Genomic DNA, 19,508 nt, shown 5'->3' on the forward strand with positions numbered 1-19,508 from the left:
TGGTGGTTGCTCTCTCTGGGTTCTGAGAGCGACCAGACATGCAACCAGGTTTCTCTCCAAACTCTCTGATACAGTCTCTTATATGTCCAGACTAGTGAGTACTAGGTGATAAGGCGAGTTAGGCTTATGTTTGTTTTCTTTATTTGCAAATGAGTATTTGGCTGGAAGGAGTTCAAATGTGTATTTTGCTGAAAGGATTTTCATTTGTACTTGTATACTTAGGCCGGGAGAATATTCCCAGTGTCTATAGCTGAAAGACCCTGTAACATATTCCATCTTAAATTTACAAAGATAATTTTTACTGGTTTTTTCTTTCTTTAATTAAAAGCTTTTCTTGTTTAAAAACCTGATTGTTTTTTTATTCTGGTGAGACCCCAGGGGACTGGGTCTGGATCCACCAGGGAATTGGTGGGGAGAAAGGAGGGAAGGGAGAGAGAAAGGTTAATTTTCTCCCTGTGTTAGGATTATTTTCTCTCTCAGGGAGAGTCTGGGAGGGGGGAAGGTGAAATTTCCTCTCTGATTTAAGATTCAAGGAGTTTGAATCACAGTGATCTTCCAGGGTAACCCAGGGAGGGGAAGCCTGGGAGAGGCAAAAGTGAGGGAAAAGGTTTACTTTCCTTGTGTTAAGATCCAGAAGGACTGGGTCTTGGGGGTCCCCAGGCAAGGTTTTGGGGGGACCAGAGTGTACCAGGCACTGGAATTCCTGGTTGGTGGCAGCGCTACAAGTACTAAGCTGGTAATTGAGCTCAGAGGAATTCATGCTGGTACCCCATCGTTTGGACGCTAAGGTTCAGAGTGGGGGTTTATACCATGACACAGGTAGTCTCCGCACTTTCATTTCACTCAATTCAGCACCAAGACAAGCCCACTCAAACCCAGATAACCAGCTATGCTGGCCCAGAACAAGCCTGCAGCTGAACACGGGACTATTGAAACAATAACTGATCCTGAGTGCTGAGTGAGGAGGCTTGTGAGGAGTTAGCTGTACCTGTCTGCACAGGTTTATCATATGGGTAAGTTACAAGCAGAGATCCACCATCCAGTGCAACAGAGAGGCTGAAATCTCGCTTCAGGATCAAGTTCTCAATGATTGCTTTGGTCTCCGGCTCTCCTATCCCAGAGTAGGAGGAGAAATTGCCTAAAAACAGAACAAAGAAAGTCATGAGCGCTCAGCAGAAGAGTCTCCTTCTGTGATGGTAAAGGCCTCCAGAAACACACGCTTTGCTAGTGTTTGTACTGACACCAGCTGCAGGTGATAATAAAAAGGTATTTCTGTGGTGCTGCTGCTATAACAAGTGGCACCTAACACATTTAAAACAAGACACGTGACCATTCAAGATAGTCAATTAACTGCAGCCAGTGACCGCATTCATCCACCACCTCCCATAGACCTCGCAGGTCACTATTTCCCACCATGATCTAGGGAGCAACACTTGCTGGTTATCTCCACTTCAGTCACATAACTGATGCCATTGTTCCCAAAAATCAATGCTTCACGCATTCCCAGGCAACAAAGCCAGCCAAAACATTGGTCAGGAACACGGACTCCATACAGGACAGCCTTGTGGTGCTCAAATGTAATTGCTTTAGATAATTGAGGAGGAGGAAGTCGGCAGCAAAAAGGAGGAGAGCTTCTGGGTTTAAAAGAACTTCCCACCCCCCGAACCATGAAATCCATATCAAAGTCATTAAGTGTATCTTATCTCTAGATTCTGCTAGAGAGTATCATGAATAAACTAGGATTTTCCTTCCCTTGCAAAACCAGTATTTAAAGTTACACTCTGTAACCTGTCTCAATTCTAAGAACATCACGATATCCAGCCAGTTAGAATAACTGAGACATAACTGAAGCGGTCAGCAGTGCTGACATGACTGACATCAATTCTAGAGTGGTTATCAGGGAGATCAGTTCACCACTGCACTGGTTTTGCTAAGAGACTAAACATGGAACTAGTTTTACTTGTGAAGTCTGTGTCCAGATCTTTGCCATGAGCATTGGTTTGGCCAGTCTTGGATATGCAGTCTCTCTCCTGAGCGGTCTCACGCCCGTCTGGATTTAGGGACGGCACAATCACAATTCTTGTCCTGTCAATCAGCTGTCAATCAACACAGAGAGATGAAGTTCAGCAGTTAGCCATGAAGCACACTCAGCAGACACCACCCCCACCTCCACCCCGCAGAGACAAACCCAGTACTTTAAAGCCAATAATTCCCGGCACCTTCACTTGCTCAGGCTCCAAGAAGCGCTGCCTACACTGCAGAAGGGTTGCCTTGAGTTTTCACCATTGTGCCCAGGATGGCAGGGATAGGGGTCTGCAGACCCTGGCCAGCTGCTGCAACCCGTGCTGCCAGCTGCCTCACAACAGTCAAGGAGGGACACCTGAACACTCCACCCACCATCAACTCCCACGGTCTTTGCTGGAGCCTTCCCCCCACCACACATGGTTGGGCCGGAACAGAGTTTACATTGTCCTGAGACCCCCCAGCCAAGTCTTCTGGATTTCATATAACCCACACCCCTGCATGAAGAGGAAGATGGTTTTTGGTAATAACCACTCTTTGTTCAGGCAGGTGGGCAGGGAGTTCCAGATGCTGCCTTCTTACCTTGGTGATGGCTGCATTCTTTTTGTAGTTCACACAAAGGAACTCTGCCAACGCCAGGAGCAGTTCTGTGCCAACAGGAGCATTTCCATGGATACCAGCAACAAAGCGGATCTTGGGCTCCTCGGGTTCAGACTGGTTGGGTTTGTTGGATATTTCGAGGGACCACATTTGACGGTACTCAACGCTATGACCCAAGCTGCCAACAGATCAACAGAAGCACTGATTATTTATGGCCGGTGAACCACCTCTGGCCTGGCCTTTGCACAGGTCAGTGAGGGGCTGGAAGCGGGCAAAGCTGCTGCCCTGGGATGCAGCGTGACAACAGTGCCTTCTTTGACCTGACCCTGAGGGAGATCTTCACCAGACAGGCGGGGACCCAGATGACACCACCACCTCTGCAGGCTCCAGCTAGATCCCATATGCCACTTGGGATGTGACATTGTCTTCCCCTCCTCCCTCATGTGTGTCCATTTCCTACCCCATCTTATTTCTTCTCTTTTCTATACAAGAAGTCTGGCTTATCTGGACAAAACTGCAACATTGCTGTAAGCCTGTGACCAGAAACACAGCTAAATCTAAAGCCCTAAATGGCCCAGTGCTGATAAAATGTTGCCAGGTCTCAGGGGATTTATAAGACCATGTGAGATGCCACTGATTTTCCAGCACTTATGTTACATTATGGCAGAAGCTGCATTTTCTAGCTCTGCTGTCTTTTCTCTTCCCTCTTATGTGCGCTCATCTTGTCTGGTCTTTAGGAAATGGGACTGGACTTTTAACAGCTCCAGCTTATTTCAGTTAGCTTCTTCTCTTTCTTATCTTTAATGCCCTCTAGGAGATGGCCAGACAAGATTCTCTACAAGTCAGAGGAAAGAACAAGAGATGTTGTTAAAATGAAAGCCTTCCCCAAATGCTTTAAACTGTTTTTCCTTTATCTTTTGAAAAGTTTTAAAGGATTTACAGCATGTTTGGGAGGTGCCAAGCACGGTCACGTTAACACCTTCGACTCCTTGAGCCCCTATATTCCATCTACATTAATAGAGATTTCCCACTGAGCAGCAAACAGAGGACACCACAAACCAAATCCCACATCCTGAAGACACTACAGCTGACTGCACATGCCCTGGGTCGCTGCCATTCATGAAAGAAGTGAAAGCAGGACAATGACGACAGCCAGGGACTGACGTAACTGGAAGCTCAACAGTCTTCAGATGAGAACGGCAGCTCTGGAAGACGTGTGGGCAGCACACTAGCATCGCCAGGCACGGCATGATCAGGCAAACAGTACGTGGAAGGCATATAAATCAGCAGATCGCCCCACACCTGGTATTGGCCCCAGCTGCCATCCTGCCAACACCAGTTGTAAGTGAAAAGCCAGAGCAAAAGACCACAGCTGACAGGGGACCATATGCGGGTGGGCTGGTTAAAGACCGTAACCCAGAAGTGGTCTGGAAGAGGGTACAAGGTCATAAAGAAAGGAAAGAACAAAGGAATGTCTGAGATCATACTGCATGGGACACCAGAGGGACAGAGCAGGACAGTGCTATTCAGGACACCCCTCCCACTGATTGCATTCATTAGTGACACTATACCAGTGTGGGTAAGAACATCAGAGCGTGCTAGAGAGGAGGGAATGCAGAAGTAAAGGCACTAACTGGAGCGTATGGAGAGACGCGCACACAGATCTGGCATTCGAGAGCGCAAAGGCAGGATCTCCTTTACCAGAGACACACAGCTCTTCTCCAGGACCTTGACGTTCCTATCATGTGACTGACCAAAAGCTCATTTAAATGCTGATCAGTGACTCAGACTTATCTGCGATACCTACTCATCTGCTTCCTGGCCTCCCAGCAAGATCCAGACAGACACACTGACACCCACCCACCGACACCCACACACACACTCACTCTCTGCTCGTTTCTGCCTACAGCCCTCCCTCCCCCAAAGGGCCTTTTGGATTCCCCATCTTTGCCGCCTCTGTGCCTGCTGCCCTCTATTCATATTGTAACCAAACCTTTTCCTGGGGGTTTCAGTGACAACCCAAAACCTCTATGGCTTTGAGATTAGAGTTCCATCCAGTACAGATACCGGCTACAGGTATTGTCTGTCGCTGATATCACCCATCTTCGGACAGGGACTCTAGCTTCCAGTGTGTGTAATGTGGCGAGCGTACTCATGGCAGGAACATCACATGCTACATGCTACTGTACAGCCACAGGCTGTTTCTCTGGGAGGCCAGGAGCTGGAATCAGCATCACTTACTTAGTGAGATTTGTGATCTGAGGGTAGTTCAAGTGGAGGGCTCTAAGAAAGTCAGACAGGTCTTTGTATGGACGGTAGCGGTAGGGAGAAACGTCCATGGAAGGGGTTAGCACGAGGAGTTCCAACCCGTTCTCAGCAGAGAGGTCTTTGATCAGGGTCTCAAACTCCTTGGTAGAGGGATCACTAGTGTCTTCATTGGTGAGGACCGGGATCTTTCCCTCCTCAACTTTGGAATCTGTTCGTGAAAGAGTGAAGTTGACTTGCACCGCGCCTCTGTCCCCGACAGTCACAGTCCTGGTGAGCGGGTTGTACCTGACAGAGGAGAAGACGTATAGGGAAATTGAAAGCAGGTTCAAATACTCCATTTGTTGCAATATCTTTGCCAACTGGACATCATGGTAGACTAACCTTTCCTCCACCACAATCTAACGCAAGGTGCATAGCAAAGGAAAACAAAATAGCAAGGCAACTCTGAGACAAGACATTTTGAATACCATGCTAGGCAGAGGACCCAGAATCTGAGTGAGAAACAGTGACCACCACAGATAACTGCAGTTCCTACCAGCAGATGGGGCTGGGGAATTCAACAGTCCAGCTCTTATGGTACAGGGTTATCAGGTGGGACTATCTGAGGAAGCTTTGGCTGGAATGGTGACCAGGCTTTCGCAGATTCAGAGCAATTAAGCTATTCTCAAGCAGCTCTCTTTATGGTCAAGTTTCTCCTAAATAAATATCCCCTTATTAACCACCTTCCACCACACAGAACCATCTGTGATCGTTCTCACAACAGGAGCCAAGTATTCCCATGGTTGGCAGTTCTGTGGACTGAATTCTCTCTACTGGAGTGTTCGGTCGGCTGGTCCCTAGAGGGTGTTAAATGCTTTGCTCAGGATAAGCACAAATCCCAGCGCTCACTTCTGGCTGAGGAGGAGAGGAGCTAGGAACACAGCTGAATTAGCGGAAGGTCTGTCTGAGATCAGTCATTTGTCCAAGATGCCAGTCACTCACCCTCGGGCAGAGGCTGTGATTTTGTACGACCCCGGAACCAACAGGCGCCAGTAGTCTCCAGCCTTGTAAGAGGTGACAGGGTGGTCGATGTCAGCAACACTAATAGTAGCATTTGAGATGCCCCTTCTGGATGTGGCGTCCAGCACAAATCCCTTGACACCCTGGTGAACCTGGACAGAGGGTCAGAAAACCACCACGGTTCAGTGACAAGTCTCTGGGGCACGTACACCACTCAGCATTGCGATGTCCAAACACCCCATGAGTCACGGCAACAAGCAGCAAATCGTTGTACGTTCCCTTTCAGTTCCAGTCCCGGGGAACGTGAAGGAAATCCTGGCCCAGGTTCCAAACGTACCCTGTAAATACCCTGTTTTGAGTCAGTTTCATCTGAGGGGCACCAGTAACTGTTTCACTCAAGATACACTGGTACAGTACTTTGCTACATCTGACACTGCAACATGCCTGAAAAATGCCTCCACAGCACTCTCATTCCAAATCCCAGAGAAATAGCGGCATAGGGTCTCCTCCAGACTTCTGAAAGGCCAAGAGACCCCAGATAAAGTTTTAAAGCCTGCTTCTGAGCATGCATCACAGGCTTAAGCTTTTATAAAGGATTTTTGCTACTTTCACAACTCATCTTGTGTTTTTTTCTGATAATCAGGATGGTTTCCCTGACATGGCAAAAATTCCCATTCTGGCCAAGCCCAGAGTTAGATACACTCAGGATGCCCTAATGTGAGCAGACTTACATGGGACACTTTAGAGGCACGGTAAAGCATTATGCAGCATTTCTGTCCCTGCTGGCTGGTTACTGTAGCATCTCACCTGTTTTATGAACTGGAGCAGAGATCGGTGGTTCTCCTCCCAGTATTTTGGCAAGTCTTCAGCATTTGGGTATTTCACACAGCCTAACTCAATGGTCACTTCAAAACAGTTTGTATTTAAGTAGTTCCAATCTTGCATCCCACCTAAGGCAGAAACATCAGAACTATAATTAAGGACCTCAAAATCTTCTTACAACAATCATAAAATACCCTGGCTGTTAAATTGTAGAGCTTTGAGAAGTTAGAGAGAGGCAGGGTGAAATTCTAACAGCAAAATGCTGCCTTGTAACAGAAAACTGAAGAGGTTTATACAGGGCGAGACCTCCCCCAGGCTTCAGAGAACTGTCAAGATGCAGGAAGGACAGATTTATTCCTAAACTAAACATTTTTCACACTTGGACCTCAAAAATGTAGACTGTAGCAAGTTACGTTTAAGTTTTTATAAACCCTCCTTCCCAATAGCCAAAAGCAAACCCAGGAGAGCACAGCCCATCTGACCACAGGCAGGCACAGCACAGATTCACTCAGTACAGAATAACTTTGTCCAGCTACAACTTAGAGGTTATAAAAGGGGCCCAGGTCCCTCTGGGCTAGATCCACCAGAGCAGAGAGCTAGGTGATTAATAGGAAATTCTAAAGACAATCTCTCTTGTCCACAGATACATTCATATTGAAAACACTGTCTGAGACTCAAGATCCACTGCACTCAAGGCCATGAACAGTTTCTTCCCCACATGGTGTTTTACCTTGAACATTATACCAGTGAGCCCCATTAGTGATGCCATGGGGGAAATACTCATTGGGGTACATGTCCTTACAAGGGCTGCCCTGGTACATCTGAGTATTTTCCTGAAAAATAGAAGTGATCACACATGAACCCTGGACTTTGCACATACCTTGGTGACACTTTCCACGTTAAGTCCATTACATTTTAATATGCACCTTGGACTCGGCAGCACACACATTAAATACAAATGGATATTTATGAATACACATAGCCGCATACAGCTCAGTTCTCTGAGCTGCTGCTAATCCAGCACTGATTATCTAGAGCCAGGAACACCCATCCATGTCTGGTCATGCCCATGACTCCCACTGTGGCTCATTTGCCGTACGGACTACAGTCCCTCAGCACCGTGTCTTGCATAATCAATTTTTAATGGCTTCCAAATATGTGGACAGCGTGCTATTCCTACAGCACCTGTTAGGCTGATTATGCTGGAAATTAGCTCCTGTAATGACAGCCCCCTGCAAGACTGGTTCTGCTGTAACCCAGGGAGGAATGGCAATATTTGCCCTTTAAGTGTAAACTCCATGAACATTACCTATACACAAGTTTTTTTCCCCAACAGTACCAGTAGTTTTTGCAAACCCATCAGTCACTACAAGTTACCAAAGTATAGTGTGCAATTGCTTTGTATTGACTATAGCTTTACCTTGGAATAAGAAAGTGCAAGCTGCTGAAACACACCATCATCCGGTGATTTACTGTAGATGGCTATTCCTTTCTCATCATCATCAAAGGGGTAATTAACCACTAAAGAACCTGCAGGGGAAACAAAATTCTACTTAGTGAGCTTTTATAATGGATCTTTAAACTCTAGCATAGAGGAAGCTTTTCAAAAAAACACCCGAGAACAAGTCTGTATTTGCCAAGGCATGGAATTAGCCACAGTACTAAGCCAGGCAGATAAAGGAGACAATGAACATGTAGTAACAGTTACCAATCCATCCTAGTGGTATGTTCTGAACCCAAGGAAGTCAGAGCAATTCTGAAACTGGAGTGCTGCAACTAAGCATTCTGCCCTTGCACATAAGAAAGCCGGGCACAGATCAAGGGGGCAATTTCTGAATGAGATGGGAAAGCAGGAGTTAAGGAGGCTTACAGAAGGAGTGGAATTTGGGTCAGCGGTAGCCTTGGCCTGCCACAGTTCTGAATACTGCATCCCTTCACCTCTTAGGAAGGCTTCTTGTTACAAACATTTGGGCATAAGTCAAGTCTTGAATAAACTAAAGAGATTCTTACAAAGTTACATTAACAGCACTATGAGACACTGGATGTCAGCGCTGGTGGACAAAAGCCCCAGCACTGTAGCCAGGTCTGGAACAACTTATCAATGCACTGAAGAATTCAGCGTATTAGTACGTGAGCAACCACCATCTGCCAGCAGCTACAGCCCCAGCAGACAGGCAGCCTGAGGAACACTAGCAAGCAGTGACTATTAACTTGATCACGCCAAGAGGCAATGGATTCAGTCATTGGGAACCTAGGAGCTCAGCGATGATCCCAAGTAGCTCCAGCTAGGTCCCTTCACTTTATACATAACCAGATATCCACCCACGTGAGGGCCTGGCACTGCAGACGCACTTAGGATGAAGAACCCTGAAACACCCAGAAGTTAATTCCATGGAGACTTTAACATGGTCATTTATCGGTGCTCTTACCGCACTCGGCTCTAGGAGGTCTGGATATTTCGTCTTTCAGATTCTGGAAGGATGTAACAGCTTCCCCTCAAGATGATCAGATAAACTGCCCCCCCCAGGGGTGAGTGGCTGTAACCTTCTGCCAGTGGCCCCTCCTTAATAAACTATTGCTCTAGTTAGGCAAGAACCTGGCAAATGGCCAAAGGAAGCCAATTCCTTAGGCTAGGCCAGACAGAGAAACTTCTGCTGCTGCTCCTAGACACAGAGCAGAAGCACCCCTCAGCCTCCACAATGGGGCACAGTGACCCCCTTCTCCCAGAAGGGAAGTTTTACAGCAGGTTGCTTTTGCCTACATACCTCCATGCAAGTTTGCCGAGAGTACGAACGGAAAGGCCCTGAGCCAGTTCATGACAGCGAGAGTCTCTGGCTGCAGCGGGTCGGTCGTTGGGAGGAACTGGTCTGGGAAGTTTCGGTTCAGGTCATAGTTGTTACTATTGTTTCTGCCAACTGTGCTGCTTCTGTCTCCTGCGCAACAAACACAATACATTCAGCCTGCATCCCCCCATTCACAGCAGCACAAACTCATTACCAGTTTGCCTCAAAGCAAGGGAAAAAGGGGTTGCTTTCCACAGACAGCAATACAAATATATATACACAGAGAGAGAGATACCCATCTCAGAACTGGAAGGGACCTTGAACGTCATTGAGTCTGGTTCCCTGCCTTCACTAGCGGGAAGAAGCACTGTCCCTGACTGTTTGTTTTCCCTGCCTCCCTTCCCCAGATCCCTAAACAGCCCCCTCAAGGATTGAACTCACCTCCCTGGGTTTAGCAGGCCAATGCTCCAACCACTGAGCTATCCACACACCCCCACCTTAAAATATATCTAAAATGCATCTGTTCCTTACCCAGAACACTCAATTCTCCACCAGCCCACTGTACCAGTCCCAGGGAGTTTAGGAGACATACTAATGGGCTGGCTTCCTGCAGCATCCTGCCCCCTCACAATCTATTCCTCTAAGTAGGGAGCCCACTTCCTGCATGCATATCTCTGCGACGGGGCTGCCGGGTGGAGTGGTCACCACTGTGAGCCTTTGTCCTCTGCTCTCACTGGGTTTCTGATTTTTAGTCAGTGCACGGAGAGGGATGACAAGTGCAGTTTAAACTGGGGAACAATCTAGATGGACTGATATCATCATCAGAGAAAAAACCCAGTGCTTACATCTCCAAACTAGATTCATTACACCTCAGCGGAGTTTAATCAAGTAAAGAGCTACTACTATTCGAGGGACTGGCTTTGCCCTTCAGAGAGCTTATGCACAGCTGCTTCACCATTCTAACCTCAGGATAAGTTTTGTATTTTATGATCCTTGGAAAAGCACTTTTCAGAGTGCCCGGCTCCTAGCAGGGATGTTACAAAGCAGGCAGCACAAGAACGCTGCATGTTTGAGTTGTGTCTAGACAATGCTGGGTTTCTTTGTTTAAACATTTGCCTTGGGAAAGCTACAGGAACAGAAGAGGAGGACTGAGGCAGGGACAATTTGCAGCTCTTGCCGAAGCACAAGGGGCACCTTATGCCATTCAGAACTCAAGCACAGCACTTTGCACATCAAGAGCAAGTGGATCCACCCTACCACAAAGATGGACAGGAAAAGTTTTGTGCAACACAAATCAGGCTCCTGGCCCTTTTGCCATGACTGAGACATGCCCCAACACCCATTCTTGAACCTACATGCATGAAGGCTGTTTAGTAACAGGCAGAGCTACCTTCTTGGGATTTTTCATAGCCATCAGGGTTCATAGAGGGCATGATATGGATTCGGGTGTTAAGGACCAACTCTGTTACTTCAGGATCCGTTCCAAAGTTCTTGCAGAGATAATCGATGAGATTCAGAAGCAGTTCGCGGCCTATTACTTCATTCCCATGCATATTCCCAATGTACTTGAACTCTGGTTCACCTGGGCAGAACACACATTTCAGCAACAGAACCAATGCATTCTCATTGTACCAGCAGCAACGTTTTGACGCACCCTGAACTGTAAAGCCAGTGTGAACACTAGCACCTCAAGCCCACTTGCGATAGGCCTCTGAAACCCCTTGCAGTCCTTGTCACTTCTCTCTCAGCTTACCTCCTGCAGTGAGATGGCATCAGCTGGCTACGGAAACAGGACAACTCCACGTAGGGGAAAGTTCCTTGCACCACTCAAAGAGGCTGAGATCCCCCTGGAATCCCTTTGAGTGTGACTCAGAGGAGGAAGGCACCAGTTCTGCATCACCAAGAGGGGCTAATGCAGTGGACACTGCCCATGGAAAGCCCCCACAGGGGACCGCTCCCCATTTCCCTGGGAAGCTCAGGCTATGTACCTGGGCAGACCAGGGAACTGAACTCTGCACAATGGGTTTGTTTCACACTTCAGGTTGAGCGTGCAGCACATCTGAGTCTGGCTTGTGTTCTAGCAGGCACAGTGTGGAACGTGAGCGGGAGAGCCAGCCACACCATGGCGCTAGGGGACCAGTCGGCATCCGTATCCAAGAGTGCAGGCAGAAACAGTTCTGCTCCCAAAGCTTTCTAAATATCCATAAGCCTAGACACAACAGTGGTGAGGCCTCCCACAGCAGTGCAAGGGGCTGCGGAAGAAACACTAGGAAGAGCGGCCTCATTTAACCAAGTGTTCCCTACACATGCCTCTGATTCTCTTGAAATTGCACTGATGCCCACAATGTGCTAAGTTATTCCAAACAAGGTGACCTTGTCCCTGCCTGGCAGGGCTCACAATCCATCTACCGGCACCCCCCATCCCTCCCCAGTTTGCACATACAGCTCCCACAGCTGCACTCCAAGGCATCCGAAAAGCCACCTGGCAGAGGCCTGGTGCACACTCTGCTCCGGAGATGCACAGGCAAGACGTTACGGAAGGATTTCATGGGGCTGGCCAGTTACCTGGTTCGTGGATGCCTGGGTTGTCCGATATCTCCATCACGTACAGCTCCCTTTGTTCCACTGACTTGCCCACCGAGTAGAGGCGGGTGATGTTGGTGTACTCGCTGGCGTACCGCCGCAGGAAGATCTCCATGTCAGGGAAGTGGTGGTGGCGAAAGTCCTCAGGCTGGAGCGGCTGGTGGAGAGAAGTCGGGCTTGCTGCCCTCGCTGTGGCAGTGGCATTAATAGCAGAGCCTGGGGAAGGAGTGGCGGCAGCCGGCGTAGGGTCAGGAACAGGTACCAGGACAGCAGGTTGCAGGGAGAAGTCTACCCCAGTTGCAGCCCCTTCTTTCACCTCAATGTTCTCTACAGTCATTGGCACATAACTGAGAAAGACACGCGTCTGCTTTCAACAGGAGATTCAATCAGTGAAACCAAGCCCAGGATGCTAGCCCAGAGCAGTCTCTTTTCCCAGCACTGCCTCCCACCACATAGAACACGGCTGGTACTTTAAAAGCTACACCAGAGATTCACCAGCCTGCATGCTGTCAGGTCACATGCTGCTGCCATCAGGCCAAACTCTTACTTGCGAGGCCGACAGCCTGCCAGAGAGTCACGAGAGGCTGAGCTCCTGTCTACAGCACTCTTCTCAACGACGGCCCCCTGGGACTGCCTTGGCAGCAGGCTAAGGGAAGGGACTTTAACCCATCTTTACAGGCTTTAACGCTGCCTCCCTCACCCACATTGTGCCACCCCAAATCGTGGTGGTCCAGGGGCAAGAGAGCTCCGTGTGAAAGGCAGGACAAGTCAGCACATGGAGCTGCAGCCTGGCACCATCACAGGAAAGAATCAACAGCAGCAGCTTCTAGCCAAACCCCATAGGCATGAACAGACTGAAAATGAGCATGTGTAGCAGCACAGGACTCGTGTGCTTCAGAGACATTACCCCATGACAGCTGCTGTGATGTTATAGGTTCCAGGCACGAGTAGTCTGTGGTAGTCACCAAATCTGCCCGCTGTGATGTTATGATCGATGCCAGCAACAGCAATGGTCGCGTTTGCCAGGCCAGACCCCGTGACCGAATCCCTGACAAACCCTTTTACTCCCATGTGGACCTGGGGAAACACATCAAACAGGAACTGATCAAGACAAACCACTCAGATACAGATAGATCCTTGCCCCATCACCACCAGTGCTGATAAGTTTAGAATGGAGTTAACTGGGCAGAAGTGCCCACCCAGCCTGTAATTCAGAGGGAAGTTTGGCTGGACCATTCCACTAGGAGACAAATCCCAGGATAAACGAAACAGACGCTACCGCACGGAAATCCCTTGGGCTCCTCACAGCAGGGCTGCTTTCCCCATGGAGAGGGACCAAATCCCGTCAACATTTGCAACCCTGTCTAAACAGGCCCTGCGCATATAGCAGCGATACAGCACTGCAGCAGGACCACAGAGAAGCAAAGCTGCCTTATAGCTGGGGATGTCTGATAGCTACCACATGACCACAGGGAAACCTAAGCTATTAGCCATAGGGCCACAAACACTCCACGCCCTGTACTCTGGGGTTTGATCTACCAGTCAGGTGCCCCCAGGCCTTGTACCTCTGGTGCGCAAGCCCCTGTTCCACGTCCTGAAGACAGAGCACAGTTTACCTTCTCAATGAAGGTGAGGAGAGATTCCCGGTTATTCTCCCATTCCTGCTGAAGCTGGGACGCCATTGGGTACTTGCAGCAGGACAGCTCCAAGGTGATCTCAAAGCAGTTGGCCCAAACGTAGTTGTAATCCTGCATCCCCCCTGGGGAACGAGAGAAGACTGATCACAAAGAAGAATGCTAGTGGAATGCCAGACTCAGGAAGTACCTCCCACCCTGAAGCTCTCTTGCAAACCAATAGCATCTCACGGAGCTATGAAGTACCTGTGAAGGAGGCTCGCACGGCTGAACACAGGTCCGCCTTGCTCCCTACTTCTGTATCAGGTCAGGAGAACAGCTTTCAAAGCCGTTGTGGGTAGTGACAACAATGCTGATGCAGTTTTCAGAACTGTCACCCAAGCCTGTCTGCTGCTGGGTGCAGAATCATCCCCCTGCCCCCAGTGCTACCAAAGACAGGAGCTGCCCAAAGTGCCGTGTGGTTCTCCCCTGTACCCTTGATCTGAGGCTGCCATTTAATCCATCACCACTCCTCCCTCCTTCTCAAAGCCACGATCACCCCTCACTTCAGACACCGGTGAGCAGTTACAGCAACAGGCAGCCTGACTTCATTCTGATTGGGAGAATCAGCTGTGTCAGTATTAGCCCCCTGCAGCACAGTACCCAAGTCACCCAGCCCAAAGAACTGCACTACCCCACTACACGGCTGCTTTCTTAGCTACCCAGCCGTATCTGGGAACAGCCTGCTAGCTAAGAGCGAGGTCACCCCAACCTCCCTGAGTATTTGGAAGAGTGAAGGAGGGCATGGGCTTGAGTTTATTTTAACATCTTAAGATGATCTAGAAGCAGCTCCACTTTCTTTGCAAGGCAGGTGGAAGGTTACAGAGCAATGGCAGCCGCAGGCACTCGGATAAGAGTCTGAAAGGCTGCCTAGTGCCAATAAGCACCTCTGTCCCTTCCGTGGGGGGGGATGGGGTCAGCGGCTTTGGAAGTTCCTATGGCCACACTCCAGTGAGTCAGCTCATCTCACGGACAGGACAGAGCACTGCAGCTGCTCCACCACAGGCATTAGCCCTGCCGGGTCACGTCTCACTGTTCACACAGCTCTGAGCGCTCCAGAGGGTTTAGCAGTAACCAGCATGTTACAAAACTGCCAAACAAGTCCAGGAAACAGGTTTCACAGTCATCCTGACAGACCAAACCACACTGCTGCAGCCAGTGCACCGAGTGCAGCCCTTCACTCTACTTAGTAAACAACGTTAGCGAGGGTAGCGGTTATAGACACCATGCTAATTCATCCTCACAACACCGAGGGGAACCTACAGCAGGGGAAGACAACGGGAAAGAAGTTAGGTGCCCTGAAGGCATTTTTTAAACAGGGACATTGTCAGATCAAAGAGGACCCAAACTTTATATGCTCAATAAAAGCTTTCACAAGATGAGACCAATATGGAAATATTTCCAGGAGTCTTTTGTTTAAGCAAATGTAAATGTAACGAGTTCACATTCTGCTGCAGTGTTAACAGAACTACTGCAGCAGTGTGCGAGCGCATGAGAACCCAAGCCTGAAACTAAACAGCAACAAGTGAACCATGCGGTGCTTCGTCTGGGCAAACAGACACCAGAGAATCAGAGATCTTCACTGAAGGGTTTGGAAGTTGTTTTTTTTTTTTTTTTTTTTAAGAAAGACTGACAGCAGGAGGAGGAGGAGGAGAAGGAGAAGTCGGGGTTCATCTACCTTCAGTCTCAGAAGCAACCCACAGCAGTCTGCTTCCTCGAGCAAATGCCATGTGGAGTAAAACAAACCTTGGCCAGTTAACTTCCTGCTATGAACAGATGGTTATGAGTTTGAGACACCAGTACATGAAAAGTGTATCCAGTGCTTCACCTGCCATTCATGAGTTTGAAACAAATGCTCAACTAAAACACAGTGGCAGACTAGAGTAGATCTCAAACATATCACTTCTTGCAAGACTGACTCACAAAAGCAGTCCACCGCATGCTATGGAATTTTAATTGTGTTAGCTACACAATCACACAGCCCTTTGCACAAAGGATTCAGAGGTTTGCAGCGAGCCCAAGCACCCTTTCGCCCAGCATTTAAAAGACATCTGTGACTACGGGTGTCAGATGATACCACACAGCAGAGCACAAAGAACAAAGCAACAAGTGTCAGAACTGAAGACAGAAAGTACTTTCATTCTGTGGAGCTGGTTTCATCTGCTTTGGGATAATTAGGGCCCTATGAAATCTGTGTTAAAAACATGGACAGAACTCAAAAAATAACATGGAAGTCAGGCTCTCCCCAGCACTGCAGAGGGGCAGGGAGTGTAGGGGCTGGAGGGGAAAAATCAACACCTGAGATTTAAGGGCAGGTTCTGAGAACTCCAGTCCTTGCGGTGTCAGTTTCGTGTCAGGTGTGGCAGCTGAGCAGGGGCACCATTTAGGGAGGATGAGGGGGCGCCTCCCCTTTGCACCACAATGGAGTGCAAACAGGAAAATGAACCAGTGCTCCTCACTCTTGCTAGAGGAACTGGAAGCCCTTAGTTGTGCGCTGAGAAGTTGCTGCAGAGAGGTCTCTGAGGAGCTGGATCAGTAGTCTCCCCTCTCCCTCTCATGTTTCCCTGGCTGCGTTGGCAGCAGGAGAGCTGAGCCAGGCCCTGCAGCCAGCAGCAGCAATAGCAGCCCAGGGACCAGAGGGGCACTCAAAGCACGTCCTGTGAGTTACTAGCTCCTCAGTACCCAACTGACAGGATGAGACCCAGGAGAGAGCAGGTGCTGCTAGCCTTGGCCCAGAGAAGGGACCCACCGAGTGGTCATCTCCTTAAGCATCCCAGCCTCCAGCTCAGGTGAGAATCCCACCAGCAGACCCGCTGTGATACAGGGATAAAGCACAAGCACTGCAGAACTCAACTCCCTCCTTCCGAGATCTGTGCATGCATGCCACTATGTGTTTATTCCCATCCCCTGCCACGCTACACAACAGGTGGACAGCTGTGGGAATCGAGCCGTGGACTAGCCTACTAGTATTATGAATACCAGCAATGTAATTCTGTCTGCAAGGAGGAAAACCCTTCAGTCTAGACTCTTCAGTAAAATCTAAAGTCATTGGTAAGAGAAATCCCTTTAGTCCCAAGCCTGCAGGGCCAATATATTTAGCCTAAGACTATCATGTGCCCCTAAGGATGCCATAATGAACATGTCCTCTTTCCATGAAGAACAAACTGTTCCTTTTGCTCTGCAGGGGACAGATGGCACAGGATAAGCTAAAGAGGTGATTAAACAGATGATGCAAGTCACTTCTTTCTGATCAGAGAACCGATTGCTCACTCCCATGCTGCTGGCAGCAACACCAAGCAGGAAGAGGAATGTTTTGGTCCATTAGTCAGCAATTACACCTTGCGGGGTGGGAGGGAATTCCAGCTGCTACACATTAGCTGCAGAACCTTACACTGCACAAGAGTTTATTCCCTTAGGGGAAGGGACTTCAGGAGGTGAAAGAGCTTTAAAGGCTGAATCTGCTTCACATAAAGGGATGGGGTAAACATCACATCCTCAGCTTAACTTCAGTAACCAGAGAGATAAAGGGGTAAATATTCAAGCAATCAATTAAAAAAAAAACACCTAGAAGATAAGGAGGCGATAAGTCAACACTGATTTGTCAAGAAGAAATTCTGTCAAAGCAACCTTATAGCTTTCTTTGACAAGGTAACAAGCCTCCTGGATGGGGGGAAGTGGTAGATGTGGTAAGCCTTACTAAAGTCAAGATATTTGACACAGTCTTGCATGATCTTCTCATAAACAAGGGAAATGCAACCTAGATGGAACTCCTATTAGGTGGCTACATAACTGGCTGGAATACTGTTTCCCAGAGAGTAGTTATACTGCTCTACAGCCAAAATGCTTCTGAAATAAACGTTGTCCAACTTTACTAATTCTGGGTCACTGAGAACGAAAATGATGCTTAAAATTGTTGATTGGCTCTAGTTTTCAAGATATGCTATTGGGTCAGTATATACAACCCTTGACTTGGGAATGGCAGAGGATAAGTGAGTTATAAAGGGAAGGGATCTCAATTTAAACCAGAAATGACTAAAATACATCTTTGACTGGATCTATGAATAAATCTATGACTGGGTTTGGACAGTACTTGCTTTTTAGGCAAAACAATGAATGATGCAATCTGAAGCTGGTATTGCGTCATACATTATATGAATTGCATCATGTTATTCCTAGAAGTCACAGATGATGCAATCATAACAAAGCTTACATCACTCTGCTGAACAAATTGCCCTATATCAGCTCTAGAAATCATACAGTGTCATGCTCTCTTATTTGTCAGTGTTTGATTTTGCAAAGGGACACATTTCTGTTTAGCCAAAGTGAGCAGAGATGCTTCGTACTTGTGTGAATAGTGCAGATAACTTCTACTATTTTTGTGGTGAAGTGACTTTTGCATCACAAAAGCGCAATATAACCACTATGGTTAAGAAAGCCTATCACCTTTATTTTGGCTGCAAAAGTGGAGATCAGGACAAGAGGTGGGCCCCACACATATGCTGCAACACTTGTGCAACAAATCTTCGCCAGTGGTTGAACAGGAAAAGGAAATCTATGCCTTTTGCAGTGCCAATGATTTGGAGAGAGCCAACAGATCATACCAGCAATTGTTACTTCTGCATGGTGCCTCCAATTGGGAAAGGTGTGTCAAAGAAGAAAAAGTGGACTGTGCATTATCCAAACATTCCATCAGCTATACGCCCAGTACCCCACAGAAAAGGACTGCCGGTTCCTGATGCACCAGAATCATTCTCACTTGAGTCAGACAAGGAAGAGGAAGAGGATGAAACTTCTGGTCCTGAACCATCAATGTCACAAGACCCACATTTTCTCCCATCCTTCTCCTCTGAACCACACCTCATAACACAAGGTGAACTGAATGACCTTGTCAGGGATTTGGAACTACTCAAGAGTAAGGCAGAGCTGTTGGGCTCCAGACTACAGCAGTGGAATCTCCTGGCAGGCTATCAGGGCAAATGGAGCCCATCAATGCTTGCAGACTATTGCTGGACAGGGACAAGAGATGCTCCATTTAATGAATACAAGAGGCAAGCCAAGAAGCGCCGAGTAGACACTGAATAGGACTAAACTAAGTACATAATAGTTTTTTGCCTTTTGTTTCATAATAAATTTTATTTATATAACCCTTTTGCTGATTTTTAAAGTGTTACATAAACAGGACAGGTGAAATATTATCATGTAAAGCAACCATAAACACATGAAAAGACCTAGGTTTACAATTTATGATTAAAACTCTACTATCTACACAATATACATAGACATAAAATGTAAAAACTTAAAAGCAGTTGTTTTAATTATCATATTTGAATTCAGCACATCAAAATACATAATAAATATCACATTTTATCTCTGAAGCAGACGACTTCTCAAAAATTGTAGACCAGTGTTTTCAGTCATGCTGGAAGGGCATAACGAGCGGATCCCGCAGGGATCAGTTCTGGTCAATATCTTCATCAATGATTTAGATAATGGCATAGAGAGTACACTTATAAAGTTTGTGGACGATACCAAGCTGGGAGGGGTTGCAAGCGCTTTGGAGGATAGGATTAGAATTCAAAAAGATCTGGACAAATGAGCTGAAGTAAATGGGCTGAAATTCAACAAGAACAAATGCAAAGTGCTCCACTTAGGAAGGAACACTCAGCTGCACACATACAAAATGGGAAATGACTGCCTGGGAAGGAGCACTGCCGAAAGGGATCTGGGGGCCACAGTGGACCACAAGCTAAACAGGAAT

At 47.8% G+C, this 19,508-nt stretch overlaps 1 protein-coding gene across 1 annotated transcript in view; it reads right to left on the bottom strand.

The window, feature by feature from the left end:
- Positions 1 to 19,508, bottom strand: part of CPD (carboxypeptidase D) — a 30,698-nt gene that overhangs the window by 3,752 nt on the left and 7,438 nt on the right. The window contains exons 3-15 of the mRNA XM_050928988.1: positions 13,694 to 13,836; positions 12,985 to 13,154; positions 12,060 to 12,424; positions 10,885 to 11,076; positions 9,477 to 9,644; positions 8,132 to 8,241; positions 7,442 to 7,544; positions 6,697 to 6,839; positions 5,872 to 6,041; positions 4,864 to 5,175; positions 2,605 to 2,800; positions 1,961 to 2,096; positions 989 to 1,138 (exon numbers count right to left, since the gene is read on the bottom strand). Coding sequence (XP_050784945.1) covers positions 989 to 1,138; positions 1,961 to 2,096; positions 2,605 to 2,800; positions 4,864 to 5,175; positions 5,872 to 6,041; positions 6,697 to 6,839; positions 7,442 to 7,544; positions 8,132 to 8,241; positions 9,477 to 9,644; positions 10,885 to 11,076; positions 12,060 to 12,424; positions 12,985 to 13,154; positions 13,694 to 13,836 — 2,358 coding nt within the window. The remainder of the gene's footprint in view (positions 1 to 988; positions 1,139 to 1,960; positions 2,097 to 2,604; positions 2,801 to 4,863; positions 5,176 to 5,871; positions 6,042 to 6,696; positions 6,840 to 7,441; positions 7,545 to 8,131; positions 8,242 to 9,476; positions 9,645 to 10,884; positions 11,077 to 12,059; positions 12,425 to 12,984; positions 13,155 to 13,693; positions 13,837 to 19,508) is intronic.

The sequence above is a fragment of the Gopherus flavomarginatus genome, chromosome 19, assembly GCF_025201925.1.
Source record: "Gopherus flavomarginatus isolate rGopFla2 chromosome 19, rGopFla2.mat.asm, whole genome shotgun sequence".
NCBI lineage: Eukaryota > Metazoa > Chordata > Testudines > Testudinidae > Gopherus > Gopherus flavomarginatus.